This window comes from Ceratina calcarata, unplaced genomic scaffold (assembly GCF_001652005.2).
Source record: "Ceratina calcarata isolate Rehan_Ccalc_2016 unplaced genomic scaffold, ASM165200v1 scaffold219.2, whole genome shotgun sequence".
NCBI classification, from domain to species: domain Eukaryota; kingdom Metazoa; phylum Arthropoda; class Insecta; order Hymenoptera; family Apidae; genus Ceratina; species Ceratina calcarata.
This window is the reverse complement of record NW_017143660.1, coordinates 75,086-88,897: the sequence shown is the minus strand read 5'-3', so window position 1 is coordinate 88,897 and position 13,812 is coordinate 75,086. Positions and strand designations below refer to the sequence as shown.

Sequence of the window (13,812 nt, the reverse complement as noted above, 5' to 3'; positions counted from 1 at the left end):
ATAATAACGTGTATAAGAGAAATTCTTAAACTTGATAAATTTGTTCCTTAATTTATAATAAAAATTTAAAATACCTTTTGTTATATTGGACATGATTTAACAAAATTTCTGCACTGTAAAAGGAACTAAGTACTCAAATAACAAATTCAAACTACTGTGCGCACAGTATTGTTCTGTTCCTACTGGTGTATGTACCTAATACTGGCGTACCTTAATACTTGTTGCTAATATACTCACACCAATTTACAGTGGAATTGAGAATGAACTTTAGACTTTGAGTCGTGTGCTTGCGTCATCAGAAACTTGATGGGTAATACCATCTCTTCACGAGTGTGCGAACTGGTTCCGCCTTATCATTGACGGCCAAGTAAATTTCTTCAAAAAATGAAAAACAAATAGCTTTGGAATTCAATGATCAAGCACAAAGACAATTGACTTAATGGACGTATAAATTGAACTCTAAAACGTTTAATTCATTATATTACTTTCAGATGAAGGATAATCGCATCACCGAACATGTATACAATTTTATTATAATAAATAGTTCTATAAATAGCAATAAAATTTGTTTAAATATCACATTAAGTTTGAACTGTAGTTAGATACGCGTATCTAGAGTAAACCACAACATTCTAATCAAATACATTGATCTGTCAATGTTGTGTCTCCGCATATTTGTCATAACGCATCATACTTTACATGTTCCTATCAGTAATACTAAACTAAAATTAAATGGGTTTACGTTTACAAGAAATACGACACTGTATTAGAAGAAATATGACGGAGTTTATCATTATTTTTTATTATTCGTATAGTACACTTCGCTGATATCCGCCTCGCGCGCGAGATCAACTTCCTGTTAAAATCAATCGAGAATAATTACTGTATATCATCATTTTATATTTCGAAAAATATATTATGAATCACGTACCGTGAGAAAACTTATACATTTCTTGCGCAACTTGAACCAAATAAAAGACGGCGCATAATGTGCGCTTCATGAGTGGTGTCAGCGCGCAATCAATTGCCGTCCAAATGCATTATTTTCCGCTCACCTTTATGAGACGGAACGTTAATTATATCTGTATCGATTAATTATGTAAATCTACTTTTCGTATTCTTCTTACCTGCATTTAAATAAAAGTCACAAATCACTATTTATATGTCCGCTTTAATTATGATAAGGGAAACTCTATGTATAAGCAGTAATAACTTAATTGAATAAGCTTGTTAATAGTGTGATTACTTCATGAAATACATATATTTATTTACACGTGTAAAATCGAGACAAATTTTCATTTTAATCAATTAAAAAGGTTCATATTATCTTTCGTATCACGTTTTATGGTGTCAGCGCGCAATCAATTGCCGTCCAAATGCATTATTTTCCGCTCACCTTTATGAGACGGAACGTTAATTATATCTGTATCGATTAATTATGTAAATCTACTTTTCGTATTCTTCTTACCTGCATTTAAATAAAAGTCACAAATCACTATTTATATGTCCGCTTTAATTATGATAAGGGAAACTCTATGTATAAGCAGTAATAACTTAATTGAATAAGCTTGTTAATAGTGTGATTACTTCATGAAATACATATATTTATTTACACGTGTAAAATCGAGACAAATTTTCATTTTAATCAATTAAAAAGGTTCATATTATCTTTCGTATCACGTTTTATTCAATCACTTTATAAGGATAGCATGTATTTGTACAAATCATTTGACATAACGGTAAATTAGCAAAAGCTGTTAAAAATTTGTTGACAAGAGATTTATACTTGGATTTTTTAACAGTACACTGCCATATTATAAATAACTTTATTCATCGTAGTAATAGAATTGTTGTTTTGCAATGCCTTTCAATGAGTTACGTATGTAAAACTTAAAAATCAATGTATCATCGCCAAGTATCACAATTAAACTTAAAATCAGATATATGTTCAATCAAAATATTCTACAGACATAACTTATAAAAAAATAACAAAACAGTTTTTAGTACAGATGTTTTTACGTTCATTTTTGTCTTCAAATAATCTACCTAGCTGTAAATATTTTTAAATAGCATTACATATATGAATATAAATAAAGCTACATTGTTTTTAAGAATAAAAAAATAATGCTTCTTGTACATACATAGTACGCGTGTAACGGATGTACCATGCAGCAAAAGCAAGAATCATAAATTGAGGAAAAGCGTTATAAACAAGAGGTTTTCATCCTATTCCTTACGGCTTTCTCTTAATATCTGTTGAACTTTGTCGACTGCAGCCTTGAAATTTTTTGCCAGTTCCGAAGTTTTAAATTTAACTGCTAAATTCTCTAAACTCGATTGCTCCTCAGCATAATTCATGCCTGCCCATACCCAAGCACGATCCGACGAGGATAATTCGCTAAATTGTATCTCAGGAGTAAGCAAGAGATTGCATACTACTTTGTGAACCTGATCTCGTCGCAATAGCAATCTGTAAGTGCCGTGTATCGCATGATGTAAAATTTTCATATCCCCAACGCCTCTTTCTTTCCACTCGCGCGTCGTATTATCGTATCTGTATAATTTAGCTCTTTCACAGAATACTGTAAGAAGAAATAAGTGATCGTTGAAGACACATTCATTTTCTTCCTTTCCTTCAAACGATTAATGTTAATGCATACCTTTTTCTTCATCTTCTTCTCCAGTTCGCACCTCGATGATGTCAGGTAGTGGTACGACAGGATCGAAATGAGGCTCACCTTCGGAATCATTCTCATTTTGCTCGCAATCCTCGTCTTCGTTTTCCTGCCTCTGACCGCTGTTTTCCTTAACTTCTTTTTCTTTTGATACAGATTTGTTGCTAGCTACGTTCGACTTAGACCCAAATACCGGTGCTCCAGCATCAGCGAACGAAAAGTTTGGATCTATCACAAAAATGATTTTAATCAGTCTCTAAACTCCCAATTGTCTGAAAATAGTAATTCACGTAATTTGTCAATTACCTGATTTGAAAGATGCTGGAGAACTTTTGGCTGCTAAAGTTGAGAACGAAACGTCTGTAATTTGGAAATAAGATGTGACGTCAACATCTTTTTCAGTTTCCTTTGACGTCCCTGTTGCCGCTTCAACAGAGTTAGTCGTTGCAGGAGTTGACGTCGTAAATGGTGACGGGGCTGTACTCGCGTTAGAGAATGCGTTGAACGTGAACGGTGTAGACATATTAGGAAATACTGAAGTCTTGAATTCTGTACCCGTGCCGAACGTAATTGTTCCAGTTGTAGTGGTTAACGAGGGAGATGTGGTAGACCCAAAGAGCAGGGTTGAAATTCTGGTGTTCGTAGTTGTCGTCGGTGGAGCATTAAAACTGTTTGAAAATACTGGTTCGGAATCATTTGCACTACCACTGAGGGAGCTAGGCTTCATTATTGCAAGAGGATCTTTTTTTGACGTCCCGCCAAAAATATTTTTTCCCATGTCTACTTTCGATGTTCCAAATATGGACATTGTGGGCGTTGTAGATGTTGCTGCCGCAAATGAAAATGTCGTACCCTGTAAGATAAAATTCTGTTCAGCAGATATTACTAGATATCATTGAACTTTCATCTAAAATTAATTTCTGTCTAACGTACAACTGTAGACCCTGTTGTAATCGAGCCATCTTTTTTGAAAGTAGGATTTAAACTCTGAAGAGTTGTTTGAGGCCATGTATGTTCATTCGCATTATCAATATTTTCCGTTTTTTTCGCAGTATCATTGCCTGAAAGAGAACGCAATGTATCCTCCATATCCTATGATCTGACGAATTAATTAACATGGAATAAAATTGTAAAAAGTATTTGCCACCTTTCCACAACTGTTGATTCCTACTCGTATCGGAGTGAGATCCAAATTTCTCCGTAGTCACGCCAAACGGTGAGCAGACGTTGTATAATGCGGGATCGAAAAGAGAAGCAGTAGTCGTTGAAATCGATGGCTGAGATGTGATAACTTCGCTCGAGCTGACAGATTTCGGAGGAAATTGTGTCGTAGTTGGAAATGATTTTTCGGAGGAACCGTTCGGGAACAATGGCACGCTTGATTCCCTGCAACCTCTACATCCGAGACAATCAGGTTTCTGTTTGTAGGCATAGAAATTTTCTGGTAATTGCAACTTTAACGCGTCTTGTTTCTCCTCGGGCGTAACTTTCATCTCGTATAGAACTTCGATATCTCGCGTTGGGGAATCTTTCACTTCAGTCGCTGTTTCAACGGGCGACACCTTCTTCTTTGATTCATCAATTATATCCTTGAAACTGTTCGCGATGTCGGCCGTTTTGAAACGGCACGCAAAGAGAGTGTGTTCGATTTCGCCGTCGCTGTAATCAGCGGCGTTCCACATCCACGTTTTTTCATCTTTCTGCTTTAATTCCAAGTCAGGAAAGACGAAATGATTCAAGCAAAGTTTCAATATCTGTTCCCGTCTCATTACCAACCTCAGCTTGCCTGTTTCCCTGTGACGTAATAATTTGATATCTCCTAAACCACGTTCCTTCCACTCACAGGTCGATTTATCGTATCTGAACAATTTCGCTCTGTGACTGTAAAGAACTTCCTCGTCTTCTTCACCTGTCTTAATTTCAATCTTGTCTGGTAATGGAATTGCTGGTGGGAAGTAAATATCGTCGCTTTCCTCTACTTCCTCTTCGCTATTTTCTTCGCCACCAGACTTGACTGGAGACGTTTTTGTAGCTAAATTAAACCCAAACGATTTTCCTGGTACTCCAAACACAAACGTGGTCTCCTTGTTGGTTGTCGCATTTTGTGGTACCCCAAAACTAAACTTTGCAGCTGACGTATCCGTTTTAGCAGCATCAGACTTCGCGGTAACGTCGGTAGAAGCAGGAAACCGGAATGAGAACCCACCAGTTGTACCCTGCTTCGAAGCATCCTGCGGGATACCGAACGTTAGCGCAGCGCCGGAAGAGTTCGTACTTATTTGGAAACCATCGATTTTGGGTTTAGGAGGAAGAGATGGATCCTTTGGCGTGTCACAGGCAACGCAATAATTATTTTCAATTGTATTAACTATGTCGCAAGTTTTGCATTTCCACGAACCAGCTGGCTGTTTAAACAATTGTGAAAGAGGTACTTGATTCGAAGGAACTGTAGCTGATTTATTGCTAACGGAAGGACGCACGGCTTCACACGATACGCATTTCACATCCGACCCATTATTTCTTAAGTAGCAAGTACTACATTCCCAAGAATCTGCTGCCGGCTTGAACATTTCAGAAAGAGAAGCCTGAGTCTTACTCGGTTGTGTAACTTGGCTAGATGCAACTTCTGGTTTCTTCACGTTCTCAGCAGTTATACAATCTTTCACCATTTTCTGTTGCATTTCAGTAATCATACTATGAAATTGAATCGCTTGAGTAGCGATCTTAAACGATGCAGCGAACATTCCGGTTAAATTGTCGGCTCCATACTGGATGATCCAGGAAACAACCATGTTGCTATCTTTCTTAACTGGCCGATTAAACTGGGATTTAGCCGAGATGTTGTAATTGTAGCAGATCTTTGAACTAGTTTCGTCTATCATTAATAGGCGTATTTTGTTCGATTTCGAACTCCACAAAATCTTTATCTGCCCAGTGCCTCTGTTCTCCCATTGTTTCATATCGCTGTTATAATATTGGAGATCAATTTTTTCATTGAACAATGTTTCCTCGTGTTCATTTTGTGTGGCGAACTTGCTGGCATCTTGAACGCCCACAATGGTTGAAACAATTGCGGCTGACGCGGGCACGTGAGGTCTCCTAAGCGAAAATTGAGAAACACTCTCGCTGGTAACAGTTACGTTGGCTTGTTGCGAAGACGTGATCGGCGCACTGTAACTGCTAACAGTAGTTGCTGCTGTACTTACAATCCCCGTTTGCAAAGCAGTTGTTGGTTTCCCAAAGGAGAAGTTGAACTGAGATGTGACGATAGCTCCGGAAGTCGTGCTTTTCTGTACTGCAGTTGGAAAACTTTCGGAATTGGTCACGGCGATTGCCTTATTGAAAGTGAAACTAGCAAATGGACTGATATCAGTTTTGGGAGGAGGCTTCACAGGTTCGACGGTAGCTATCTTCTGTACAGTTGGTGTCGATGAAAATGAAAATCCACCAATGACTGTCGTGGTTGTACCAGTTTTCGGTGTAACAATTTCTGTGGGTGTAATTACTCCTGCGGACTGCTTCGGTATTTGTTCTGCTTCTGGTTTTGTTTTTTCCGTCTTCTTAACAGTATTCAATGCAACAATGGTAGACGTTTTGTCACGTGTGGTAGTTTCAGCTATTTTCTCAAGAGACTGAGGAAGATTTGCTTTAGCTTTATCAAAATGTTCCTTGAAAGAGAGGCCTTCCTCAACGGTTTTAAACTTGATAGAAAACATTTCCACCTTAGATTCGCCGTCGGCAAAATCATTCGCAACCCAGAACCATGCCTTCTCGTTATTCGATTTAGCAGTTAATTCCATATCCGGCATGAGATAATGATTCGCGCATACTTTTAATACTTGTTCCCTACGCATAAGTAAACGAACTTTTCCTTCCTCGTTCATGAGCAGTTTCACATTTCCTACACCACGTTCTTTCCATTCATTATCCACAAAACGGTAAAGTTTGGCTCTTGCACAGAACAGTGTCTCTTGGCCCTCTTCACCGGTAGTAACTGCCACTTCTGCGGGTAATGGTATGACGGGGACGAAATCTGGTATGGGATCATGCTCGTGGTCCGATGTGTTCGGAGATCCAATCGAACAAACAGTTGTATCTTGCTTCGGTGTCTCCGTCACGGAAATAGTTGCCGGGGTAGTCGTAATAGTATTCGACAAAGGTGGCAAGTTCACTGTTGTTGGTATAGTGGCTTGCGAAGGCATGGATATCTGATAACAATGCGGTACGGACTGTTCCGTGGCGATCGATGTCGAAGAAGATCCTTGTCTAAACTGTGGCGGAATCGTTACGCTAAGCGTGGGTTGGACGACCGGCGCCGTGGTTGGAAGAGTATCGGAAATAGTGATAGCAACATTGACCGGTGGAACTTTATTGACGGGTGCATCCTTTATCGTCGTCTCTGGCTTGGATGTTTCTATCTTTTGCAGTGGAATTTGCAACGGTTGATTTGCAGGTGGCATAAATAGGCCCTGTTGAAGTATATTCTCAGGCATCTTCGATCTGGTGTTAGCGTTAGCGTTGGGATATAGTACAGGCATCGAATAAACGCTTGGAGGATACAAAGAGGGTATGGAGTTTGGATCGTTGAATGACATTCCAGGATAATATCCTTGGAACGTAGCCGCCGGAGGATATACCAGCTGAGAATAAGGATGCCGAGGTGATTGAAACATATTTCCAGATATCGAGGACGCGGCTCCTGCCTGATTCGCATTGTAGTTCAACTCGTTGTAATCGTCCTCGTTCAAGGGGAACAGGTCTTCCTCTAAATTAGGAACAACAGTGGTAATTGGCTGCGCGCGTTGCTTCTGAAATTCTCTTCGCAGTTCTGCCACTTCCTTCGCCAATTTATCGACCTTTTCCATTACTGATTTATTTAATTCTAGTATAGTCTTGTTTTGTTCAGTTATCGATTGTATCATGCCATCCTTGGAATGGATCATTTGATTCAGCGAACGAATTTGAGCGTCGAGACGTTCAGGACTTGGACGTGCCTCCGAACGATATCGCGACAAATCCAGTAGATCTTGATGCTGAGGTCTGTACGGTGTGCTGGATTGTTTCGGTGTACGATGAGCGTTCTTGTGCGGAGTACTCAACATATTAATAACGGAAGCGTTCAACCCCGTATTTGTAACTGCTTGATCAACAGCGCTATGAGCAGAAGAATAACTCTCATCCGACATCCCGTCGCATTCATTTCTGCTTAAATCACCCCGATTCAAGTCTGGATCAATCTTCTTCAATCTATTTTCGATATCGGTAATATGCGTTGACAGTTCAGAGTTCAAGGGATGTTTCAGATTTGTTCCTGGACTACGTAAACGATCCAGTGTTAGATAAAAGCATTCCCTTGCTTTGGAAAGCATGATTATGTGTTGCGCTCTCATGTCGGACGTTAAACTCTCTTTAGGTATAGTATTGATGATCTCATCTGCGAGTTTCTCATACATCTGGCCTTGTTGAAACGAAGCTTCGGGACACTTTAACGCTTGTAACGCATCTATCGCTTTCTCGTATTGTTTGTTTCGTACGAATCGTTGAGCGAGAAGCAATTTACCTTCTTCCAGAGCTTTATTCAATTCCACGTCGTTCATACTCCTTCCTTGATAATTGAAAAATTTCGAATTAGTTATACGAATAGTTTGATTATTTTGTAATCTCTCGAGGAGAGGTATCGCGGCTGTCCAATACATTTCCGACCGTGCTTCTAAATCTGGTACATCGCTGCTTTCCGGATCTTCTTCTTTCAGCGTCTTCGCTCTGTAATGAAATATTCGTGCCAGATGAACTAACAGAACAGGATGTAATCCGTGATTCCCGAGACAGCGAACAACTTCTAAGCCCCTCTGCAGATGTAATCTTAATTCTCCAAGATCTTCGTCGAGCGGTTTTTGTTTGTCCATACAATACACTTTGTAGGCGTAGGACCACCACTGTTCTTGAGCGCAACTGGCAAGAGTATTCGTAAGGTCCGCTGGCAATGTAGGTAGTTCTTCAGGATTTGAGAGTCCAAAGTGCTGTTCTTCAAGTATTGAAGCACTACAGAAAATAGTGGCATTTAAGAATGCATCGATATCGAGCCGGCTCAAGCCGTCAGGAGCTGCTTGATGTAAATTATAAACAGAGAACTGTAATTCGCAAAACACGCGTGACGTTTGATTCGGATGAGGTTCGTTAGATTTATTTTGTGAACCAGGAGTTCTCAGACCGAGCCAAACTTGATGATGTAGTGAATCTGGCCATACTTCTTCCGATATTTCATCATATCGTTTCAGTTCATTATACGAGCATAAACGCAATGGTGGATTTGTGACTAAAGCATTGACGAAATAAGACTTTGTTCTGCTTTCTTGGTATAATCGACCGATAAAGATTTTTCGATAAACTTGTTCTCGCCACGAACCTACGGAATATTTATCAATCCTATCCAATAGTTTCTTAGTGTTCTCACGAGCATAATCGAGAAGTACATGACCAACTTGACTGCATCTGTATGATCCTTCCCTGTACCATACGTGCACTACATTCTTAAGTTTATCTTTCAAATGCATAATCCATACAGCAGTAGGATCTATAGGCGCAGTGTGTAATGCAGTCAACAAAAGAGGTCCGCACATTCTTCCTGCTTCTGACCAACTGTCTTCTTTTGCTTTAGCTTTTCTCAGAAGTAAACACGCAATGTGAAAATGTAACTGTCCCCACATGTGCAGTAGCATGTGTTCAATGAACGTGGGATTATTAGAAAAGTTTTTTGATTTAAATTCAGACAGGTTTTGATCGAAACTGTAACATAAACGTCGTAATTTACTAATACTGAATTTAACGAAACATGTATATTGTATTAATAATGCTCACTTAAATACTGCTTGAGTGACGTCTATTATGCTTCTTTTCGACAGTGTACCCTGTTCTTTGATACAAAGTGCTGCGCATCTTTCCAAGACGGATATGTAAAATATCCAAAATGTCCACTCTGACCGTTTAGTCTCTTTACACTTTAAAAGCAATTCACTCAGTGCTTGATACCAGACAATATTATTTCTGTAGCTGTGTGTTCCTTCTATATCGATAGCTCGATTATAAGCATCTTCATACCTATGTTTTTCTATATAGTGTTTGAGTAACTTGATTTGTAAATATATGTCTGTTTGTCTTACTGATAGTTCAGCTAAAAAACCAATGTTATAGATATAGAATATTATAGATAAACGTGTCTAAATTATTGAAAATTTAGATACGTACAAGTAATAAGTTTTTCTAGATCATCATAATTCCCATTCGGTTTCTCCAAGTTTAGCATTTTCTCTTTTAATTCAAAGATTACTGGGTGGTGTGGAAATGCTTTGTCAACCCTCTCTATCCAATATTTTATTTTATTCACATCCATATTGATATCCATGACAGATAACAATTCACATACTAAAAAACATTGTAAGGTGTAAAATAACTATTTAATAGACAATAATAGATGTCAAATGGTACCTTTCAGGAGAAGATCATTTTGCTTAGGTTCTAATTCAAGTGATGTTCTATATTGCCTAAAAGCAGCTTCCTTTTGTCCTAAAGCTTCAAAAGCTTGACCTAATAATTTGTGAGCTCCAGCTGACCCATCTCTTACTTCCAAATAACTAGAAACGTACTTTCTTGCAGACTCATAATCTCCAACTTGGTAATACAGCTTTGCAATGTTATAACATCGTACGTTTTTCTATAAAAATACATTTTTATACTTATTAAAATAGAGAGTATATGTAATAATATAAAAATTTCATTTTTTAGAGAAGTATTTATCTTTCACTCGATTTATCGAGTTTAGTGCATGTGCATGTTTGTATCATTTTGCGAGTCAAGGCCTCGGTTGATATACATATAATACGCTTGACGTAAAGTAAAAAGTGCACAATGTGCGTATAAAAAGGGAGGAGATGGTTTAGTAAGCGGAATTGCCGAATAATTCAATATAATTTGTATAGTAGCCCTATTTGAAAGTAGTGAGAAATAACGATTCTCTGTTCAAAAAGTAACCTTACCTCCTCTGGGTTTTTGAGTTTGATAAAAATGTCTTTCACGTGTCGGTCGACGTCCTTCTTCGTTCGGAACATTTCAACAGTGTAATGGTTTCTCCAACAATCACTATAAGAATTAATAATTGATGTTCAATTAAAATTAATATAGAAACACCGTCATGTGATACGAAATCCGTGATAAGACTTGTTCCGCACCACAAAATCGCTTTCAAACGGCCTCAACTCAACGAAATCTCAAGTTGGGTGCTGCCCCCTGAAATAGTTTTTTAAATATTTAAAATACTATATGTTAATGTTTCACACAAAGTAATCTGCCTGCAAGAATTATTTAGATTTTAATACGAAAAATAAACTAACTTGTCAATATTTTATACCCGGTTTGGCACGTAGAACGTAATAAAAATCAATGTTGCACAATGAACTGCAACCAGTATGAAGTTATAAGCGGAGTTCAAAATATTAGAATCAATCAGACAGGTAACCAATATAAAGAACAAATTGTGTAAACAATGTCACTCGTGCACATACATGTAATTATCTCACGCGTCGTGTCGTACACATGAAACAACGTTTACTAATTTTTTATGCTCAGAGATATTAGCAGTTGTTAGTTTCTTTTTCACATAAAATACATGGGCAACAATGTTATAGAAAAAGCAGAATGAATATAAAGAAAATATTGTACAACTGTAGCATACTTGTATTAAAATTAGTCAGAGTCTTCACGTTATTAAGATTATACGTAAATAATTTAATTAGATTCAAATACAAAAATGATGTAAATATATTGTATCACAGTGAAAATTTCTTGGTTGTTTACAAACCTTATGACATGTACATTAACAGTAATAATCCTGAGAAAAAGGTATATATAGGAGCTATTTGCAAATTAACTGTGCTGTTTATTAGTTTGATTAACACGACAATTTTTAGGATACCTTACAAATCGAACTTACAAAAATTTTACCTAATTTAGCCAACCCGAATTTATTTCATGAATTTCACTTTGTACATAGATTGGATTATGTGACAAGTGGTATAATATGTCTTGCATTAAATAAGAAAGCAGCTCAAACTGCTTCTCATGCATTTGAGACAAGGACAGCCAAAAAATTTTATTTAGCATTGCTTCATGGACACATTAATGAACCTTATCTTATTATTGATAAAGCAATTGGTTGGTAATTTAATCAAAAGATGAATGATTTATAGAAATGTTATATATAAATAATGTCATGCTATTAGGAGCTGATGCCAGAGAAAAGGAGGGTAATCATAAAATGTGCATCAGTGACAGCATGTTTTGTGAAAAACCTAGAAAATCATATACAATTCTTATGGTATTAGAAAGAGGTCTTAGAAATGGAAAGCCAGCTACTAAAGTTCTATTATGTCCTGGTACAGGTAGAAGACACCAACTAAGAGTGCACTGTTCATATATTGGTCATACAGTGATAGGAGATTATACATATAGCGAAAAGAAAGATGTAGAACCTTATAGGACATTTTTACATTCCTTCAGGTATACTTGTATGTCGAATATAATAGTGTTTATGTGAATTTTATATCAATATTCATTTTTTTAGGTTGATATTGAATAATGACATTGAAAATTTAGATGTACAGACTAAAGATCCATTTTTAGCATCTGATTCAAGAAATCAATGGTTGCCAACAAATATTGCCAGAGTGTTGGACGAAGATGTATTTTCTGACATTTATAATCTTATGAATCAAGATAAATTTTAAGCTTTTTAGATTTTTATTGTTTCATTCAATTTACTGCCTTGATTCCACACGCTTGAACCTCAAATGGAATAGTTACTTCTGGTACGTTCGATGACAACTTGACAGTGGCATACCTTGAAGAACCATTTCTATACAATTGTATGGAATTAGTTACCATACTTGTCCAGGTTGCTCCTAAAGCTGGTATTTCACTCGAGTTATCATTAAGAACATTGCTACACACTGTCCCTGCTACCTGTGTAATAATCTTTATAATGTACACAACTGAATCAAGAGGCTAAGAATAATTGCTCCCTTTACCTGATTGATACAGACAACACAGATGTTGTACGTCGTACACAACTTGTGTAACTGTTGACCAATTGTTCTCAAACTTTGTGCTCTGTGTGTAGATTCGTCCTGCCAATCCTCAGCTCTGTACGGAGCAGCAATAGAATCTACAATTATCAAACCAATCTTTTTTGCAGACATTAATATTGGAACTCTATGGAGCAAACATGTTTCCAAGTTTTTCTATAAGAACAAACAATTTTGTGTATATTACATTACCAAGTCATGAAAAATTGATTTAAAGGAATCCTATAATAATTACGATGGTTGAAACATGTTCAACGAATATGCAGTCTCCGTTTACTCCAAAATTTTTAATCGTTTCCAATTTCTGTAATAATTCCTGCAATCTTGTCGACGGAAATCCACATTCAGTACATATGTATACAGCACCTGTATAGCCGTTAAGAAAAAACATGCTTGAAATAATGAAGAAAGTATTACTATTTATTGGCGATCTTATAAAGGATTTAATTCGGTAAATACCCGCAGAAAAACCACCTTCTGCTTCGGGTAACTGCACTGTCAAACATAATTGCAAAGCTATTTGCGTTTTCCCTGTACCTGCAGCTCCGTAAATTTGTGTAATCCCGCGGTTAGAGATACCACCTTGAAGGAGCTCGTCGAATTTCGAACAACCAGTTGAAAGGTACTTTTCACGGTTCGTTACTCGTCTCGCACTCTCTAATTTTAAACAACGAAATATCAGTTATTATCCATTTAATGTCATCTATAACAGCGATTCAACTTTAATACCAAAATAGTCTTCCATTATTTTGATTGATCTTGATTTACATCGATTTACATAGTCACCGAGGAGACTGAAAAGACTATTCGAATTGCTCATTCGGGAATCAAAAACGAGAAATAGATGGCGGTTTTATAAAACATTCAAATACAGAAAGTTACAAACTCAAATGTGTATTATTTATACGAGGATGTAAGGAGTGGAATTTTATTAATTGAAAAATATTTTTTTGTGACACACGCACGATTTTCGCTACTTTTCGTACCTATTATGCGCGCCT

At 37.2% G+C, this 13,812-nt stretch overlaps 5 protein-coding genes and 1 long non-coding RNA gene across 8 annotated transcripts in view; 1 reads left to right on the top strand and 5 right to left on the bottom strand.

The window, feature by feature from the left end:
• yip2 (yippee interacting protein 2) overlaps positions 1-341 on the bottom strand; it is a 4,443-nt gene extending 4,102 nt beyond the window's left edge. The window contains exon 1 of the mRNA XM_018020214.2: positions 75-341. Coding sequence (XP_017875703.1) covers positions 75-93 — 19 coding nt within the window. The 5' untranslated portion in view covers positions 94-341. The remainder of the gene's footprint in view (positions 1-74) is intronic.
• Positions 342-512: 171 nt separating this feature from the next.
• LOC113463996 (uncharacterized) lies at positions 513-1,327 on the bottom strand. Its single transcript, XR_003388832.1, has 2 exons — positions 932-1,327; positions 513-856 (listed from the first exon to the last, which is right to left on the bottom strand). It is a non-coding gene; the product is annotated as an uncharacterized LOC113463996 (long non-coding RNA).
• Positions 1,328-1,351: 24 nt separating this feature from the next.
• On the bottom strand, positions 1,352-11,182 carry LOC108622366 (E3 SUMO-protein ligase RanBP2). Of its 2 annotated transcripts, XM_026811405.1 has the most exons (11): positions 10,901-11,182; positions 10,709-10,811; positions 10,161-10,386; positions 9,921-10,097; positions 9,534-9,846; positions 3,823-9,461; positions 3,609-3,736; positions 2,982-3,528; positions 2,661-2,903; positions 2,238-2,582; positions 1,352-1,468 (listed from the first exon to the last, which is right to left on the bottom strand). In XM_026811405.1, exons 2-11 carry the CDS (start codon positions 10,778-10,780, stop codon positions 1,437-1,439), a joined length of 7,722 nt encoding a protein of 2,573 aa, XP_026667206.1. In that variant the 5' UTR covers positions 10,781-10,811; positions 10,901-11,182; the 3' UTR covers positions 1,352-1,436. The 2 variants fall into 2 exon arrangements, with proteins under 2 accessions (XP_026667206.1, XP_017875695.1); XM_018020206.2 differs by lacking the exon at positions 1,352-1,468 and having other exon boundaries at positions 1,665-2,582; positions 10,709-11,182.
• A 6-nt stretch (positions 11,183-11,188) lies between these two features.
• On the top strand, positions 11,189-12,468 carry LOC108622371 (RNA pseudouridylate synthase domain-containing protein 1). The gene is made up of 4 exons (XM_018020217.2): positions 11,189-11,570; positions 11,639-11,882; positions 11,951-12,227; positions 12,292-12,468. The coding sequence occupies exons 1-4, from the start codon at positions 11,367-11,369 to the stop codon at positions 12,452-12,454; spliced, it is 888 nt and encodes a 295-aa protein (XP_017875706.1). The 5' UTR covers positions 11,189-11,366; the 3' UTR covers positions 12,455-12,468.
• On the bottom strand, positions 12,398-13,806 carry LOC108622372 (DNA repair protein XRCC3). 2 transcript variants are annotated; one of them, XM_018020218.2, is made up of 5 exons: positions 13,541-13,806; positions 13,271-13,468; positions 13,047-13,177; positions 12,755-12,967; positions 12,398-12,689 (listed from the first exon to the last, which is right to left on the bottom strand). In XM_018020218.2, the coding sequence occupies exons 1-5, from the start codon at positions 13,629-13,631 to the stop codon at positions 12,480-12,482; spliced, it is 843 nt and encodes a 280-aa protein (XP_017875707.1). In that variant the 5' UTR covers positions 13,632-13,806; the 3' UTR covers positions 12,398-12,479. The 2 variants fall into 2 exon arrangements, with proteins under 2 accessions (XP_017875707.1, XP_026667219.1); XM_026811418.1 differs by having other exon boundaries at positions 13,349-13,468.
• Positions 13,690-13,812, bottom strand: part of RIOK1 (RIO kinase 1) — a 2,342-nt gene continuing 2,219 nt past the window's right edge. The window contains exon 6 of the mRNA XM_018020159.2: positions 13,690-13,797. Coding sequence (XP_017875648.1) covers positions 13,690-13,797 — 108 coding nt within the window. The remainder of the gene's footprint in view (positions 13,798-13,812) is intronic.